The 20,246-nt window shown below is 23.8% G+C and overlaps 2 protein-coding genes across 2 annotated transcripts; one reads left to right on the top strand and one right to left on the bottom strand.

Moving 5' to 3' along the window:
* Window positions 1–1,430: 1,430 nt before the first annotated feature.
* LOC145843953 (uncharacterized) lies at window positions 1,431–3,994 on the bottom strand. The gene is made up of 2 exons (XM_082951243.1): window positions 3,615–3,994; window positions 1,431–2,761 (listed from the first exon to the last, which is right to left on the bottom strand). Exons 1-2 carry the CDS (start codon window positions 3,903–3,905, stop codon window positions 2,702–2,704), a joined length of 351 nt encoding a protein of 116 aa, XP_082807369.1. The 5' UTR covers window positions 3,906–3,994; the 3' UTR covers window positions 1,431–2,701.
* An 8,912-nt stretch (window positions 3,995–12,906) lies between these two features.
* LOC145843335 (tetraspanin-8-like) lies at window positions 12,907–19,715 on the top strand. Its single transcript, XM_082950803.1, has 5 exons — window positions 12,907–13,056; window positions 15,075–15,266; window positions 17,362–17,505; window positions 18,113–18,184; window positions 18,635–19,715. Exons 1-5 carry the CDS (start codon window positions 12,997–12,999, stop codon window positions 18,680–18,682), a joined length of 516 nt encoding a protein of 171 aa, XP_082806929.1. The 5' UTR covers window positions 12,907–12,996; the 3' UTR covers window positions 18,683–19,715.
* Window positions 19,716–20,246: the final 531 nt, after the last annotated feature.

The following is a 20,246-nucleotide window of genomic DNA, read 5'->3' as shown; positions in this document are numbered from 1 at the left end:
ATACTAAAAAAAATCAAAGATTGTTTTTATTAAAAGATATGATCTCAACAACAAAAACATTTCTTTTTACTAGGGCAGGGGTCAGCAAACTGCGGCCCTCAAAGTCAAATAATGCGGCCTGCGAGCTCCTTTTCAGCTAAAAACAAACATTTTAAAAACGACAAAAGTTAAACATTTTGTAATAAAAACCTATAACTAACTTTCTTAATTTAATAGATAATCTTTATTAAAGGTCTGATATTGCTTAACTTATTATACTTTTGATCTTAAATAATATTTTTCTACTGATTACCAGAAATTTTTTAAAGTACAGGCCCTCAAAGGTTTTTATCTACATAGTGCGGCCCATTTGTCCTAGGAAAATTGGCCCGCAAGGTAATCTTGTAAGTGAGTGGGTCAGATTTACCATAAAAAATATTATGAGGGCGGGCTTGTTTAAAAAGTTCTTTGCAGGCCGCTTTATTATGAAAAAATGTCTTACAAAAACTATAAAATATACTCAAAAAAATTATTTAAGAAGCAATACAGTGCACTTAAAATAAAGTTAAGAATGCATTTAAAAATTATTTATAAGAAATCTTAGTTTAATTGGTCTGCACAAATTGTTTTCATCCTAAAATACTTGTCGCGGGCCAAAGACTTTACGGACCTAACGTTATCTACCTCTACCTTTTATACCATAGTTTTCAGTTTTTTAAAAAAAAGTTTCTATCTACACTAAAAAAACTTTACTAATCTAGTAAGTCTAACAATACTGCATTTACCTTACCAAATGTAAACCGAACTCCATCAACAAACTCAGACTGTGCTGAGATGGTAGAATGATGCTCTTTAAAATAACTTGAATGCTTTTAAAAATTTTATACTTAGGTTAGGAAAAACCTTTTATAAACGGCACTTTTTAATCAAATTGAAAAATATTGATATTGGCCTATAGATTTATTTCAAGATTGATATGGCTTATAGTTTCAATTGGGTGATTTTTTTTCAATTTACTTAAGTGTCAAAAATTAGTAGAATTATAAATAACTAAAAACATTAAACAATGTATAAAAAATATAAACTCTTGCTTAGTTTTTAGATACAACTCAACTATCTTTCTTAAACAAAAATTTTTTAAATAGTTAAAACTGTAAGAGTTCTTACATATTTTTTTCAAAATCACACTACAAGAAATACTTATTAACTTTAACTATTAGAATATACAAACACTGATTAAACATATTATAAGTACCTATCAATAAATGAACCAAGTATTTAAAAGAAAGTTGTAAATATTAAAACTAGAATAAGTTATTATTTAGATAAAAAAAATCTAAAAATTTAGTATAAATTTTGTATATGTAGATAAAAATTGTATATTACACTTCTAATGGAAGTTTTGTTGTCGTTGATTCAAATTTTTAAGCTATAAACAGCTAAAAAAAAAAAAGAAGTAAAACATTTTATTAAAAGTTTATAAAATGCAATCACACTGAAAAAAGTTTAAATCATGCAAGAGTAGAATTGACATTAGCCCGATCTATAAAAAAAATTAAATACACCAAAAAAAAAACTGTTACTTTTAACATCATTTCTAAACGATTAAATTTTCTTATCTTATACCAGTGGGAATTATAATAGTAAGTATCACTAAAAATAGATGAATATTAAAAAAATATATATGAAATAAAAATAATACGAACTACAAGATAAAACAAAACATCTAAAAATCAGTACTTGTTTATTATAGTTCATTGTAAAAGATTAGTTTTATTATATTATTTGTTTTCTTACTAAACTTCAGCGTCCGTTTAAAACAAATTGTATTTACAGACAATTATTTGTTTAAATCTAGGCTTCCTAAGTTGGACGATATCGGTTTTAGGGGACAACAACAAAAAAAGAGGATAATAGGTAAAAAGATAAATTATTAGTAAGGGCAAGATACCTAAAAAAAATATGCAAATTCTTTTTATTTTTTTGCTAAGTAGGCAACTACGAAAATTAGTTTAGGAAGCCCTTGTTCAAAAAGACTAAATTTTATAAGTATTTCTTATTTATATCCATTTTAAACAAACGTTTTTACCAAATTTCTAAATAGAAAAAATTAAAGAAAATGTAGCAAATTAACGTTATTATTAATAATTATTCTCTTATCCCTGTTAGCATTTACTATTCTGTAATAAAGTTAGCTTTAAACGTCAAAACTTAAGCAATAAACCAATATTATTCAACATGACAGAAATCAGAAATAGATAAATACTTTAAAAATTTAGCCATACATAGTATAACAGCTACTTAGAAAAATAAATAATTAATAAATACACAATATATGTAAACTATTTTAATTTTTCATACAGCGTAAATATGCTGTAAAAGCTTTTGGTTTCAAATACTTTTTGTTTAATTAAGAGTTAAGCTATATTTTATTGTTTAAAAAACATATATTTGTAAGATAACAATTTTAAGAATTAGCTAATTAGCCAAGGTTTAAGAATGTTTAAAACACAGTTGTCTAACCAAACACACTAATTTTATAAAAACAAGTTATTAATAGATATTTTATGTAGAGTTTATTTTCAACAGCATTAAAGTGTATTTTAAAAAAGAGTTTTTTAAATTTAATTATAGTTTGACAGTCTTGTGCTATAGTAATTTTTTTTTCGATGTTTGATAACGTTTACTTTTGAAATATATAAAAAGAACACAATTGAAAAATCTAGTTTTCTTTGTGAATTTCTTCAATCCTTTCAAGAACATCTTTCATCTTTTTGAAAATCTAAAAAACATTAGTTACTGAAATAAATTATAACAGTTTTCAACGTTTTAATATTTTGTACAAAATACTTTTTTAAATTAGTTAGATAGTTGAAGATTATTTTTTATTAAGTACAAAAACACTAAAAACTAAATAGTTTATGTAAAATTCAAAACACTGTTATTTGCCAAGAATAAATTTGTTTATTAGTTTATAGTCATTGTTAAAAACAGTTATAATCCAAGTAGACTTTAATGTAACAACTTTTTACTTAGTTATTAAGTGGTTTACTTTAAGCTCAATTAAATTAGTTTAAAAAGGTAAACGCTCTAAGTACTATAAAATCAACTAAAATACTAAAGAAACATTAAAATTTACTTTTAACTCATATATACTTTTTTAATTTATAAATGTTTTCTAGTATCAGATAATACAAGATACAAAAGAACGACAAATATAGCTGAATAAGAATATTAAATTAAAACTTTTCCATTGTAAAATTACCTAAACTTTCAAACTAATATTTTAAGTAACTTACGTTGGTTAAACAAAGAAAAATTACATTTAGAGTTACTGTGAAAAAATGTAAACATGTAAATAAAAAGTAAGGCTAAAATACTGTTTACTTTTGTTCATAAGGTTATAATCTTTCTTATTTTATATATATGTTTTTGTTTTGTTTTTCCTGTTTTTGTTTTTAAGCTAACAAAAACTCTATTAAAGAATTTAGTGGTAATTACCAGGTTTTAGAGAATAATTTAGTTATTTAAATTTTAAATTAAAGTAACTATTTTTCTAATATTTTAGAACAATACAAAACTTGAAATTATGCAGTAGGTTTTTTAAAATACATTTAATGAAAAGTTGAACAAACCTCAGCGTCCTTTTCTAATAACTCTTCTTGAAGTTCAGAATCTTTGTCAGAAAGACATGGAGGTTTAAAGTTTGAGTTTTGAGATTTGTCTTCTAGCTTTTTTTTTTCTAGCTCTTTAAACTTTTCTAACGTTTGTGCATCTACTTTTTCTTCTACTTCATAACCGTTGTAAATGCTACCTCCAACTCCATACCTTGGTACCTTAACTACTGTTTTTCCGTGAAATAAACAGAGTGCCATAATAAATAAAATAGCTACTAAAATGTAGTTTCCCAGCTTTTCTGAATCCATAGATTATTTTGATACAAGCAAATATTTCTACTTCTGCTTGAAAAAATAACCATAAACACTTTTTTATTGATTGGAATCTAATGACTTTTAAACTGTCGTCAAACTTTGTCACGTAAATTTGAAGCAGTTTAGCCTTAACCAATTATAATTACAAATTGTATAAAACATTTTTTTTTTAAATCGTTAGCCTTAAAAGTTAAGACTAAATTATATGGACAACAAAAAATTAAACAATTAAGATAAAAATTTGTTCATATTTATAACATATCTATAACTAAGACTTACTAGATTACGACAGTATATAAAGCATAGATTTATATACTTTTACAACGTTTCTTTAACAATTATGAGTAAATTAAGTTTAGTTATTATAATATTTACTAAACAATATTACTGTATATTTAGTCTATTATATCTACAACTAATTATGTGGTCAAAAAATTATAATTTCGTTTAGGTTGTAAACTGCTATTTAAAAAACTTTAGTTTAAAGAAACACCAGTTCCAGAAATTACGTAATTCACAACCTAAACATAAAGCAATATAAATTTATACTTATTTATAAGCTTTTATCATTTCTCAAATTCAAAACTTACTTTTTGTGTGTCTAAGAGACACTCAAAAGATTATTATAAGGACGATGAGATTTGTTTTTGAAAACCCTACACCATATGTAAGGTAATTTAGTGCTTCTTTAGAATAAACTTAAACATTTTGAAAATTAAAAAAATATAATTTTAAGAATAGCTGTTCTATTTAAGTCGCTATAATTATTTAAAAATATTGAGTACAATCATATTGTTGCAATGTTGTTTTAAGAAAAATTTTATCAAATTATCTTGACATTAATAGCTCCTAATAGCTTGTTTTTAACTCTGTGCTAAGACTTTTTTACTTGTAAAATTGGTGATATTTTTAAATACATAGTTTGCTTTTCTAAATAACTTATGATTTTAAGATTATCAAATATTGTTTAAGTATATTAAAACTTAAGTAGCTAAAGTTTTTTATCTAAATCTACATTACTATAAAAGGTATAGAGTAGCAACTTTTAACTAATTTATATGTTTGTTTCTAATTTTTACATCTTCATAAAATACTAAACGAAAAGTACTTATCAATTTAACTGTAACTTTATTTCAAAAAGAGTTTAAACTATTTGGAAAAAAGTGGAGTATTTAGTACTAATGATTTAATCACAGCTAATGTTTAAGCTTACTTATTTTTATTCTATGAAGCTGTAAAGTCTAGTTTTCTTAAAGACTCACTGCAAATTTTTAATATTTGAAAATTGTAATAGTAATTAGTTTTTCATCTTTAAAGTTATACAAGTATTGAAGCTCAAAAAAAAAAAACTGTTTTACGGTGTAACAAATAACAATACCTATAAAATTCAAAACAGATAATGAAATTATCCAAGGACATTGAATAAAATGATTTTACGTAACAAACAACAAGCAAAAATTTGTTCTGTTTAGTGAGTCTTAATTTGGTTACAAACATACAAATATTTATTTAAATTAGGTTTATTCTCATATTATATATACTAGTTTGCTTTGAATTAATGATGTTGTTTTTAAGATACAATTAATATGTAACAAATTAAATTTGAGTGAAACTAAGTTATTACAAATTGAGACAGTTATTAAGCTTAACCGCTTAATAGATTATCAAACTGCGAACCTTTTAAAATATTATAATTCTACTGGAAGAACAAACTAAGTTTGACAATCCGTTTTACGGTTAAACTTAGTAACTGTCTAAATCCGTAATAACTGTGTTCTAATAAAATAATCTTCAGCTTAAATTATAACCTTTGTGAAACATTTTTATCTAATATTTAAAAACTAATTTACACAGTTAAAACACTCTTTTTTTGTTAATTTTTATGCTATCAAATGTTAGAATTATTTTTGTTTAAAACTATTTTGAGTATAATAAACACGTAATAAAAAATAATCTAAAATTTCAATGTTCTGGAAAGACGTTTAACTGTATCCAAGTGGTGTAGGACTTGACAACCAAAAAGTTTTTATTTCACCAGGTCCTTAGATCAATTGTTTTGAGCGTTTTGTTTGTCGTTCAATAAAATAGTTAATTCTAATTTAAGAAACGATAAAGTTTATTTCTAAAGTTAAAATCTTCTATGCTTTTGATAAATTATAATTTTGAAATTTTACTATACTTACTTTTATTATAATAGGCTAATGATATTTAACTAAACGTAAACAAACACTGAATTATGCTAAGATTTTTTAGAGACTACTTTAATTTTAAAAAGTTAAGAACTGCAAAACTGCTGCCTAATAAATAAAGTAATAGAAATAAAATTTATCAAAAAATGTAAGAATTTTAAAGAAGTAATCAAAAAAAACTTTAAAATTTGAAAAAATTAAATTTTTGCATAGATCTTTTCTTTGTTCTAATCTAATCTAAGGTTTTTTAATCTGAAATAACGCTATATACTTAAGCTTTATTTTATATATTTGTTTATTTATTTATTGTTTTTTTTTCAATATTATAGCTTTAATCTATTTATGCTTATTTATTAATAAGTTGAAGTAAGTTGATAGTCGAGTATAAATTCTTAAACAAACTTAAAAAAAACTTCAAATTAATATATTAATTAGTTTTTTTTCTCATTTTTAACTCATATAAAAGGTTAAATTATTTGATAAAATTATTGATAAATTTCAAAATTGAAAAAATTTCAGATAGAAACTTTACCATTTGAAGTAGAGTTCAATATATATTTTATGTGTATATAATATAGTTATATTAAAGATTTTATAAAAAGTTCTGGTCGATAGTGCTCGACAAATTATGGAGCTAAATATTTATCAAATTATAAAAAACAATAGTTTATACAGCTGTTTCATACATGAAATATAAAATTTCATGTACTCCTCAGTAAGCTACAGTTTATTATAATAGTGAACAGAAACTTAGACTTTGAAAATTTTTAGATTTTGAAAATTTTTATAATAATTGTGACGTATTAGTGATACAGTTTATTGTACAGTTAGCTGAATTTGAAATACTACGCTGTAGTTGTTAGTTTATGCATTTTAGAAAGTTTAGAAAGGTTATTTTAGAAAAAAGTTTTAGACTGTTAGAAAAAAGTTTTAAGATACTCGTGTTTGCGGCTTAAATTTTATTTTATTTAATGTTTAGTTGGTTTTAATTTTGTTAAAAAAGTATTTTTAATAATGGATACATATGTTTTGTCTTTCGCTTTTCTTGTTTAATATTACGTTCTTATCTGATTTATCAATTTCTTTTTTTTCATTTTTTCTAAGTTACAAAGTTTGCAGCCGAATTTAATATTGAATTTTGATTTTTTCCTGGTTAATATTTCCCACTCAATTTTGTAGTCTGTATTGTTATCTTTTAAATTCCATATGTAGTTCGCTAGTTCTGTTGTGTATCTTTTTTAGTATTGTTGAATGATGATTTGTGGTTTCTGTATCTTTGTTTAAAAGTATTTCCTGTGGATCCTATATACTGCTTTGTTGTTTTATTTGATTCTACTGTTGCTTTATATATTATAGTTGACACTAGGCATTCGTTGTTCAAAGAACAAGGTTATTTACAGCAATTGTCCTTTAAACGAAGATACAGAAACAACAAATCATCATTAAACACTATCAACAGAAGACACACAACAGAACTAGCGAACTACATATGAAATTTAAAAAATAACAATACAGACTACAAAATTAAATGGGAAATATTAAACAGGACAAAATCAAAATTCAATACTTAACTCGGCTGCAAACTTAGAAACTTTGAAAAAAAGAAAAAAGAAATTGATAAATCAGATAAGAACGTAACATTAAACAAGAAAAGCGAAAGATAAAACATTGTAACCATTATCAAAAATACTTTTTTAACAAAATTAAAAGAAATTAAATACTAAAACAAAATAAAACTTAAGCCGCAAACACGAGTATTTCTAACAGTCTAAAAATCTTTTCTAATAGCTTAACATTTTTCTAAAATAACCTTTCTAAACTTTCTAAAATGCATAAACTAACAACTACAGCGTATTATTTCAAATTCAGCTAACTGTAAAATAAACTGTATCATTAATACGTCACAATAATTATAAAAATTTTCAAAATCTAAAAATTTTCAAACTCTAAATTTCTGTTTACTAAAGTAATAAACTGAAGCTTACTGAGGAGTACATAAAACTTTATATTTCATGTATGAAACAGCTGTATAAACTATTGTTTTTTATTATTAGATAAATAATATTAGATATATGTGTGTATAAAACTTTTTTTTTTAATTTTTTTTTAGGAAAGTATTAAATGTTGTAAAGTTTAGTAGTTTCATTTTTCTTAAAGTTTTTCGTTTTCGAGTTTAAATTTTGACTGTAAAGTTTTTTTTTTTTTTTCATTTGTAGCTCATTATATTTTTGATTAAGTTGGGTATGCAACTTGATGACCGAGAGGTCTTTTTGCGTATACAGGTCCTTGGAACCAAAAACATTTGAGAACTTTTTAAATTTTGTTCAATAAACCACTTATTAAATTATCTTTATTCTTTATCTTTTTAAACAATCAGACAAAATGATTTATAAATAGTCAATAATGTCAATAAGCATTTACAAATAACATTTAATTTTATTTGATTGCTTTAATCAGTTATGGTTCTACTTCAAATCACTAATCCTAAAATATAATATTTAGAAGTATTTCAACATTTAAAATGTATACTTACACTTACAAACTAAAGTTTTTGAACAATAGTTAAGAACATTAATGTAGGAAATACAATATGTTGATCTATTCTGAAGTTAAATACTTTTTTAATGAATTAAGTTTAAAAACTGTAATAGTAAATATATGCATGCTCATACGCAAATAAAGTTAAACCTGTACGTAACTTATATATATCTAAAAAAAATAAAAAACAAACTCTTATTTTTGTTTTATAAAAGTGTTTAAAAACTTATATAAGTTCTTTCAAATAGTTTTTTTTTTAAATACTGTATAAAAACACTTAAATACATTTCTTTTAAATTTACACTTTCGATACTTAGCAAAAAGTTTTCAATAGACTTTTTAAAACACCAAAAGTACTCAAATACACTTTAAAGTTTGTCAACATCGCTTTTAACAATGCTTAGTAGTGTAAACGAGCAATAATTATATGAGTTTTTCTACTTCAAATCAAACAGTGTTTTTCAAAGTTATAAAAGTAAAGCTATAAAATATTAAATAAGTTTTATATAATATAAGTTTATAAGTGAATAATAATTTGAGATAGTACTAAAAACATTCAAAACGTCTTGTCAATTAAAATACAAAATTTAGTTCTAGTAATTGTGTCATAAAAATTTGTTCCTACTTAATATTAGGTTTATAAAACCTGACTATATTAAAAGACGCACACATTACAGCTTAATGAAGACAAAAAATTAATTACTATTTAAAACTTCTCTATAATTATTAATGATAGAAATATATGCTTTTAAAGCATGATCCGAATGAAACAAGTCCGTTCGAACACAACAACAGTAATTTAAACAAAACTCATTTTATTTAAAAATAAAAACGTTTTTATGTTAAACTAATAAAAAAATTCTACGGAGTTTTGAAAAAGCATAAGTAATTCGAAGTTAGGTTTCTGTTTTCTGTAAATATAAACATAAATAAATTTTATACATGGGTAATTAAACAAATTTTTTTAAATAAGTTCATTCAGAATTTTTTTAGATAATGTATGCTGGTATGACTTATTGTTGTGTTGAAAAAAATGTCTGAGTACTCAAATATTGAAGGTTCTAATTTAAGTTTGCTTTAAGAGAGAACTGCTTATTTTGTATGCAAGGGAGACAAAAAAGTACGGTTTTTCTTTGATTTGAAAACAAGCTTTTAATTATATTTGATGATTAACACATACTAAATTAAATAGACTAACTAGTGAGGAAACATAAAAAAAATCATGTATTGAATAAGGACAACAAAGTATATAGACACTTATCTTTAAAATATACGTGTGTATAAAATGTTAAAGCGAAAAAAGCAAAGGTAATGTTTAAAGAATTACAGGCGGTTGTGTACAAAATTGTTTAAAATAGCTTGCTTTTTTAATAAGTTGTTTTTTTTTTCTTTAGCTGCTTTTATCATACAATCAAGATTGCATATTTTGCGAATCTTCCTTGCGCCAACGACATTAATTTTGGAGTGATAAAGAATATTCCATTGTATTTCTAGTTTAGTACCGCACTTGTTGAAACATTTCTAGACAAAATTTGATAATTAAGTACTAATCTCTTGTAAACATAAATGAAAGTATAATTGTGGCAAGTATACCTTTCTTTAAAATATTCTTCCGTTGACCAAACGTTAATCAATAACGACTAATATCATTATACTTTACGTTTACTTCACAGACAAAACTTGTTTATCATGCAGTTATCTCGTAACAGAAAATTCATTTTGTTGTAATACATAGGTAATAAAGCAGATAGTATATTTTAAGTGAGTAAACTACATAATATTTTAATTATAGACCAACTAGAGTTTTTAAAATTTTGAAATTTTGAAACTTAATTCAAAATACAACAAATTAAAATTTTGGTCGTAGTAATGTTTTTAGATAATAAAAACTAATAAAATTTCTTTATACATGATACCTTATACCGAGACTTATGCATTTTTAAATCTATAACAATAACTTGTTACTAGATAATTTTGAAAATTACTACAAAAGTGTTGAAAATGTCCATAATTATCATACGAGGTCTTCAGAAACAATTTTTTTCCTACCTAGATTTAACAGGACAATAGGCCATAAATCGCTATCCTACCAAGGAAGTAAGTTATGGATTAAGCTACCATTATATCTAAAAAATAAAAGTCATTTTGGAAAGTTCCAGGATGAACTTAAAAGTTATCTTTTCGTTTAATTGATTGTTCATTACTAAAGATCTAAATATTTAAATGATAAAAAAAACTATGTGTAATAGCTCGTAAGAAACTTTATAAAGATGTGGTAAACGACTCGATAACCGAAAGGTTCCTTTGTACACCAGGTCCTTAGACCGAACTTTTTGAGCGCTTTTTTTAATGTTCAATAAACAATAATATAAGCTTGTTTTTTAACTTGTACAGCCAAATTTTAAACGATAAAATTTGTTTTTGATATATATGCGACAAAATTTTCAGCTACACTTACAATTAAAATTTTTTTTTTTTTTTTTTTTTTTAATAAATACTTTACTAAGGTAGGTTATAGATTTTATTTCAAGTGCTTAAATGCCTTCAAAATTAAAAAATTAATATAGAAAACTAGTTTTCTCTCTAAAGTAGTTGCTATCGTTGCGTAAACTTTTCCTATTTTTCCTAAAAAAACTAATTAGGTCACTATATTTCAACAAAGTTTTATATAAAAGACATTTTCATTAGTTTTTACTTATGAGTTTTTTACTTCTTTTTAGATTTTTATTATTTTTAAAAAGTTTTAGTTTTTTTTGGAGTAAGTCTACAGCTGTTTTCTAGATTGGTTCATGACCACAACAAGTTTTTTGTAAATTAGGTATCGTTAAAAGTTAAAACAAGAAAACTGTTATCTAAAAGCTGAACTTTATTAGACTGTTTAGCTGCTAGTACAACTTTATTTGTCCTGGACATGAATTTAAAAGGTATCCAAATGATGTGCGACTTGATAAGCAAAAGGCTCCTCGTTCACCAAGTTCTAAACCTAAAAATTTGAGTGCTTTTTTATGTCGTTCAATAAACTATAATATTTTATATATATATACTACTAATCCATTTTTGTGTGTTTTAGTATTATAGCTCAATACAAAAGGACAGTACTAAAAAGTATAGATTCTTTAAAAAGTATTAGGTACTAATAGTAAGAAGACTTTTAATACTTTAGTTAAATTACAATTTTTTTATAAAAGCTGCTAATTAAGTTAAAAAAAAAGTACACGATTAGTTTAAACTGAAGTTAATTTTAAATCGCTTTTTACTAATAAAGTCTAACAAGTAATATTAAATAATCGAATAGAGTGTTGTAATTTTCTACAGCTAAAAACTTACATCTGTAATGTTCATAAACTTTAAACAGTCTACAATTTAGAAAATTTAAATTGTTTTTTTCCCCGTTTTTTTTTGTTTTTAAGTTCAAATTCATACAAAATGTTTCACTAAAATAAGCTAAACAAGACTTTAAATCGTTCAGATAAATTAACTCATCTTACAGAATTAATAAAAAAATATACTGTAGTTAGATTTTTTCAGGTATGCTTTTTTACTAGTTAATTATGACATTTGATAAACTACATATGTTTATTGCTTTCTTCACAATCAGTTTTATTTTTAGTCGTAAGCTTTAAACAGTGTAATAATTAGTTGGAAGTTTATATTTTTTAGGTTTTTTAGCAGCACAGTTAACACAATACTTTTCGTTGTTACTATTTTCACTCAACTACATACATATTTATACAATTTTTCCTTAAATAAAAATAAAAGTCACAAAACCATCGTTTTTTTGATGCTTTCAGTAACAAAATGAATTTTATTAGTTTATATTTAATTATGCTTGACGGAGTTGAAAATTTCTGAATTTTAAAGTTGAAATTTAATTCGATTCTAATCGTCTAAACATACTTTGGCATCAAAAATAAAAATATTAAAAATGAGTGTGAACTAAATAAAATTTACTAGTGTTTGTAGCTAGATTAAATTTTGTTTATGTAACCTATGTTAAGAGAATTGATTTAGATTTGTTAAAGAAGGATTAATGGTGGTATACGTAGCTTATACCTCTCTCATTTGGAAGTTTTAGTTAATTATCTGATAAAGCTTTTATAGATACAAAACTTACAAGCATTGTATTAGTTATTTATTTCTAAATTGTCAAAAAAATTACTACTTCAACTAAGTTATAATGGGAAAAAAATTAGAAACTTCCTTACATTTTTTCTGTATAATAAAAATAGCCTAAAGCTATAAATGCTGCCAAAAATTTAGAAAGCATTTCGATCTCAAAGTTAAAGGGCGGTTACACATATTTGTGATTTTGTCTTAATCTATTTTTGTTATTTTTCTATAAATTAAGCACATTAAAGATGGGATGTCTTAGATGTGGATTAGTTACAATAATTACCCTTTTAAACTTTTTAGTTTTTGTGAGTAACTTGTTGTTTTGTTAAACTTTAGACATAATTAGGTGTCTAAAGTTAATTTTTAGAATATTTTGTTTACTCGCAAACTTAGTTTTAAAATATTTTTCAAGAAATTATGTAATTTTTTTTTTACATATTATTTAAGTTTACAGTATAATTTTACTTAAAAACAGAGCAAAATTTTGTATGTTCTTTATTTTTGTATAAAATTGATAGTATATATTCAAGATCTTACAAGAACGGCTTTAGGAATCTAATTTTGGGTATAATAGACAATAAGATTTAAGTATAAATCAAATAAGGTACAAATTGATGTGGAAACTATTTTACATAATTCAAAAACTTTAAGTCTGAAGTTTGTAATGTAAAATATTATTTACGTCAACTCTTAACTTTTTATGGTGAAAACTATTTGTAAAATTTCAAACTAAGTTCCTAAAGACTTTTTTATAATATCTAAAAATGTAAAAAGATAGTATAGAAAAGTAAACTGTTTTTCAACTATTAGTTTCTAAATAAAAATATATTCATAAGAATATTATAAAAGAAATTATATAGAAGTATTTGTCCATAAATATACAGCAACAACCTAACAGTTGCTTTAAAAATAGTGTTGAAAGCTTTTATTTTTAAACAATTTCACAAACTAAAAACATTATTTTATACAACTTTTTCGGGTAGGTTTCTAAAACGCACGAAGAGACAAAATTGCACGAAGATAAAATTACACGAAGACTTTTTTGGACGAAGAGTCACTTTTTCACGAAGACACTTTTGCACGGAGACAGTTTTTAGACGGGTTGAATTTTTCATTCATTTTTATTTTTTAATTTTTTATATGTTTAAATTTTGTTTTATTTTATTTAATTTTTTTTTTTTTTTACTGCGACCCTAACCCTTACTCTCGGTCGGTAACATATTTTTCTTTTTTTGCTAATATTATTTTTTTCTCTTTCTATATTTACTATCATTGTTCCCCCTAACTCTTACCCTAGGTCAGTAGCATTTTTTCTTTTTGTTTTTTCATTAATTTGTCTTTTTTTTTTATATATATCTTTTTTTCTGTGTTTTTTTACTCTCGTGCAAAAATGACTCTCGTGCAAAGTTATAACTCGTGCATTTTACTTCCCTCGTGCAAATTTGTCTTCGTGCAAAAGTATCTTCGTGCGGTTTTGTGCTCTCGTCTTGTCATCGTGCAATTTAATCCCCTCGTGCAATTTAGTAACCTAATGCAATTTAGACCCGTTCTTAACTTTTTTATATACGTAGTTTTCTTACTCCTACTTTAGCGTTTTCTTTATACTTTGATTCATTAACTGTAAAAACTAATTAAAACTAAGACGTTTAATCATATAACAGTTTCAATAAGATAAACTAATTTCATCATTATCAAGTTTATAGTAAATGATTTTATTTTTATGTCTAAACATAAACTCTTTTAAATGAAGTACTTTTATATTTAAGTTTTGTATTCATATATTTTACTATACTTAAACTGTGTTTCTTTTTTATTTTGAAGGGTGGTTTTATGAAATCTTGAAAAAAAAAGAAGTGCGAAAAGGACAAAGTTTAAATTTAAAATAAAATAGTGGTTTTGCGTTTGATACGTAAGAGTAAGAGTTAAATAAATAATATAGTTAACAAAATGTTTATGAGAATAAATAAATAAAATCTTGTCAGAAATATTTATATATATAGTTAGAAAATGAAACCTATATTTAGTAGATACTACGAAAACGTATATATTTAAAAATAACAAATTTAAAGTCTTTTATAGTGTTAAATAATCTCATAGAAAACTAAGTAAATCATAATAAAAAAACTCAAAAAAAGGTTTATTAAACTTATTAGATTTTTTCAAGTTTTAACTAAAAAGAGTTTAATGGGGTTTTTAAACACAGTAAAGGTATAACATATGACATTAATATTATTTTTATAAGTATTATAAAAGTTATATTAACACGTTTAAAACTATTATTAATACAATACAAAACAATGACAAAAGTGATTGATAACTTTAGGCATGTGGAGTAACTATGTTGGCGCTTGGGATTTGGGCTTTTAATGTAGAAGATACATGCATGCACAGGGTTATAATGGAAAATATAGATGTCCCAGTTATTCTTATAATCGCAGGAGGTGTAATAATAATGTTAACAGCATTTCTAGGATGTTATTCTACCTGTAACGAGACCAAAAAGGGTATTATTTCTGTATGTTTCATTCTAACTTAAAAACTTTTAACTAACAATAGAATAGTACGGCTTTACTTTAGCATTTAGCTGAAATAACTTTAAGAAGAATTACTACTAGAATATCTTGTGTTTTTTGTAATACATAACTTTTAAAATTTATAACGTTTATGTCTTTGACTTTTAGATATGTTAAAGTGTATGTTTAGAATTAAAAACAGTATTTAAAAACAGATTTTTTAACTAGCTAAACTTTATTAGGCACTTAAATGAAACATTCTATTTCATGGTAGTTTATAAAATTGTTTAGTATTTTAGAAATTTAAATAATTTTTGAAATAACTGTATAACTTGACTTTTACAAGTCTACTTATATAAATTTAAAACAAAAACAAATATTAAGAAATTAAAAACATAAAATTAAAACAATTTTAGAAAATAATACACACGTGTAATTTAAATTTACTTATTCGTGATTTTAAGAATATATTTATAGTCTTACATATCTTTAAAAAATATATTCTATCCTAAGACTCAAAACTTTGAAGTTTTTCTAAGAAAACAGACTTTTAAGGTTTTTGCAAAGAATTTGACTGTGGTTTTTAAAAGTTTTTAAACAGTATTGAGTAGATCTGTATTTTTTCAGTTATTTGTGTATTCCCAAATTTTGGAATTCTAAAACCATTAAAACTTAAATACAATTAAAAATAAGAATAATTTTTACTAAAAACTAACTAATATTTGCAAAATTTAAGTCTTAAAATTTAAAATATATATATATATATATAAACGTTGATATCAATTTGTTAATACCAAATCTATCATGTATTAAAAATATTTAGCTCAACTAGTTTGCAAGCCCTATAAACTACAGGGAATTTAAATATAAATACTTTAATACATTTTTTAAAGAAAGTACAACCGAAAGGTAAGCTGGCATGAGCATTTTATAAAATTTCTGTGACCACTTAGTTACTATGCTGTACTAAGTTTATACATACAAACCTCTAACCAACTTAGATCTACTTATGATTCATTAAAAAAGTGTCACTTTAAAAACTTTAAACGTTTTCATTTAATAGACTTATGGTTGGTTTAATGAGATAATATTTAAAAAAACTTATTTTTCATACAAATAAGTATAAAACTTTAAAGTATTCAAACAGGAATCGGTTACTCTGCTAAGAAAAACTTTGTTTTACAACAAACGAAGTAAAAACATTATATTTCAAATAGTTGTTTTATAAGACATTGTTTCACACTTTATTAGAGATATCTTAGCTATAATCTAGTTCTTATTAAAATAGAGCATCCTTGATCCTAGGTTTAGAACTCTAATTAAAACGCTTAAAACAAAAAGTACATCAAATAGAGTTTAAAATTTTTTTTAGACTATATACTGTATACTTTTTTTAGACTTAATTTGACAGTACTATTTCAATGAAGAGCAGTGTGTAAGAAACTATTTACAAGATATTATTATTATTTAACCAGATATACAAACACTCAAATTATAAAAACTATGCTTGGTAATTAAAGTTTTATTAGAAACATTGGTGGGCAGATCAGAAGCTCCTCAGTAGTAGTCATCTTTGACACATGATGTATTTTTATTAAAAAACTACTTGTGTAACATGTTTTTTACATAGTTTACAGATATCTTATAAAGTTAGTTTCAACTAGACTAGACAATAGTGCTGATTCAATTACTTGTTATTTATTTCAAAGTTCCTTTTAATTCTATTCCTTTTTTTTAGTATAACTTTCAAAATAACGGCGGTCCGAAAAGATTTTTCCTAACGTATCCAGTTTAAACAAAATTGTTGCTTAGAAAACATGGCAAGTAACCTTAAAAAGCTCTTATCCCCAATATAAAATTATTTAACAACTTTTTTTCAATTCAAGATAAGACTAGATATATAAAAACTAGAAAAAAAACAACTAAAATAATTTTTGCTCACATTTTGATAAATATGGATTTAAAGTTTTTGTTTTGATAGAAAACTATATGATGGCATAAGCTAATACTGTGTTCAGTTACTAATTATTAATTTTTTTCTAAAATTACTTTTACTATCTTATTTGTGTTGTTTATGAATGCTTTTGATTTTTTTAGTATTCCGTTTTTTCTTTGACTGTCATACTGCTACAAGTTATTGGGTGTTGTCTTTTGTTTGCAGTTTACAGATCACAAGCTAAGCGTCTTACAGACGATTACATGGAGAAATGCTTTATAGAACAAACGCCAGATAAACTGGAGGTAGGAAAAAATTAGTTTTAAAATCTACTCAACTATTAGGCTTTACTTTACTAACCGACTTGTAAACAATAAAGAGTTTAAGAATAAAATTTATTTAAGAATAAAATTTATTTAAGAATAAAAACTAATCATGAACTATAGTATTTGAAATTACATACTATTAATAAGTTTAAAGATTAAAACTCGTAAACTTAAAAGACTGAAATTAAACGTATGTAAACTATTCTAAGCTTTAAAAACCTTAATAGATAGTCTAATTACAAGGAAATAAGAACAAATATTTTTACTGTTTAAACAGTAAAAAGGTTTATTACAAATAACTTTTACCTAAAGTTAAACTTATTTAAAAGTATCAGCGATATAAAACAAAAAACAAGAGTTAACTTTTATTAGTTTTACTACAACTACTCATACTTTTTATTTATGTATGTATACGAAGAACGTTTCAAACTTTAGAAATTTTCAAACGACTGAGTTTAAAATACGAATTAAAAAGATTTAAAAGCTTTATAACCAACATAAGATTTGTATCAGTAATTTTTCTGTTATAAATGTACAGTTTTTGTTTATAAACATAAGGGAACTAATATTTTGAAAATTTATTTAGATCACAAAAGGGACTTTTGAGCTTATCTACTATGTACTAACTGGATGTACAATTTTTTCTGTTATTTGTGAAGTGAGTTAATATTCTAAATTATTGAGTAAAATAATAATAAAAATAATTAAAGACTCAAAGTTAAAAATTTTTTTGAAATTACTATAAAACCTAAAAAAATGTGTTTTCTACCCTAAAATTTACTGAAATATTAAAACTTTACTTAATAAATTTTTGAATAAAACTAAATTTCTTTGAAAAAACAACTTAGGCAAAAAATTAATGTAAATTAAAGATTTTAGTATCATATTCGTTAAATAAAACAACACAATATTTGTTTAAGTTACTACTTTATAAGGAAAAAGTAAAAAATTATAGTAAATGCGTATGTACAAGTGAAATACAAAAAATATAAACGAAAGTTTGAAATTTGTTAGGTTAATATATTTAAGTGTGTGATCGAGATAAAGTTAAACTAAAACTATATAAATATAGCCTAACAAGACTATGAACTTTCTTTTTTCTTTACAGCTCTTAGCACTGATACTGATTGTATGTCAATATCAGGATATCTATTAAGTCATGGAGGGATAAAAAAGACGATATTTAAACCTGCAAAATTATAAAATTCTACAATTATTTTTAGAAGTACTATTTCAATTAATAGTTTCAACTATTGTTTTTTTAAATAATTTGGTATTTCAAATCATTATTCATATAAAAATGAAAATACTTTCAATCCTAAGTTTACGAAATCCACTAAGTTTATTAGCTTTTCTTTTTTTGTTTTTAGCTATTTTAATGTTATTAGAACGGCAGGTAAAATTATACACAATGTGATTCACTTGCTTTACAAAAAAATTGTTTAAGTTAAAGAGATGCATTGGTGGAAATGTTTTTTATTTACTTTTTAAAGAATTGTATTGTGTATTAAAATCAAATAGTGCATTAAATGCCAAGTTTTTAAATAAATTTATATTTTCAAATGCAATTTCACTATTAACTGTATAGCTTACAAATTGTTTCAGAAAATCTTACTTAAATTATCAACTTCAAAATTTGTTAAACTATGTGCTTTGTTTATATGAATGTTATTTTTTTTTTCTAAATTTTTTTAAAACTTATTTATTTTCAAAACCCTAATGTTAAATAAATTGATATCTTTAAGTTTTCAAAACTAAAGCTACTCGAATAAATATTGAACTTTTAAAGTTAAACCTATATAACTAACTCAAAATTTTCGTTCAATAACTTTATAAAAAACAAAAGTTTTAAAAAATTTGACGTCTACAAAGTTGTACATATATTTTTAATAACAAGACTGATGACAAAACTGTTTTCTACCTGAAAAGATTATACATATACTTTTCATAAATGAGGGTAGTTTTTTTAGATGTTGTCAAATTATTTTGTACTTTCAAAACAAATGAAAGGCACTTAATTAAGTACGTATTTTCTTATAACTTTATAGGTTGTTACGAAATTAGCAGTCCAAAGTCAAAATGTAGCATCTAATCTACGGGGGTTTGTATCTTACTCACTAATTTGTTTAATTTTACCTTGCTGTTTACGAAAACTTGCTTGTTAAACCGAATTAAACTTTTTACTTGCACTTAATAGACTTTGTTATGTGACAATAGATGTTGTAAAAATAAATATTTTTCACATATTCTTTTAACACAATATGTCATCTTCTTTGTAGTTTTAGCCATCCTATTATCAAATTGTTTACTTATAAAATTTTTGATAATCAAAAGATATAATATCGAATAAAAAGTATCAAACTTTGTTTTCTTTCGCATAATTTACTGTCTACATCAGTAGTTAACGGTAACTAAATTCTCTGAACACTGAGAAAGAAATGTCCTAATCAAGACGTTAAAAGGTATCCAAGTGGTCTGTGACTCGATAACCGAAAGGTTTTTTTCATGCACTAGGCCCTAGGACCAAATATTTTGATCGATTTTATTTTTGTCCTTTAATAAACAATATATAAATAAAATAACAAATTTGTGCCCTAAAACTCAAAACTCTCCAAAATATTAAAACTATTTCAAATTTTTGTCGTAATATCTAGTGTAAATTTCATAAGTCCCCTTGAATATGCCAAAGACTTTGTTAACTCTTCATCATAAACTTCGGT

This window comes from Thalia democratica, chromosome 1, assembly GCF_965202585.1.
Source record: "Thalia democratica chromosome 1, ktThaDemo2.hap1.1, whole genome shotgun sequence".
NCBI lineage: Eukaryota > Metazoa > Chordata > Thaliacea > Salpida > Salpidae > Thalia > Thalia democratica.
Note: the sequence above shows the minus strand (reverse complement) of the source record. Positions and strands in the feature narration are given on the sequence as shown.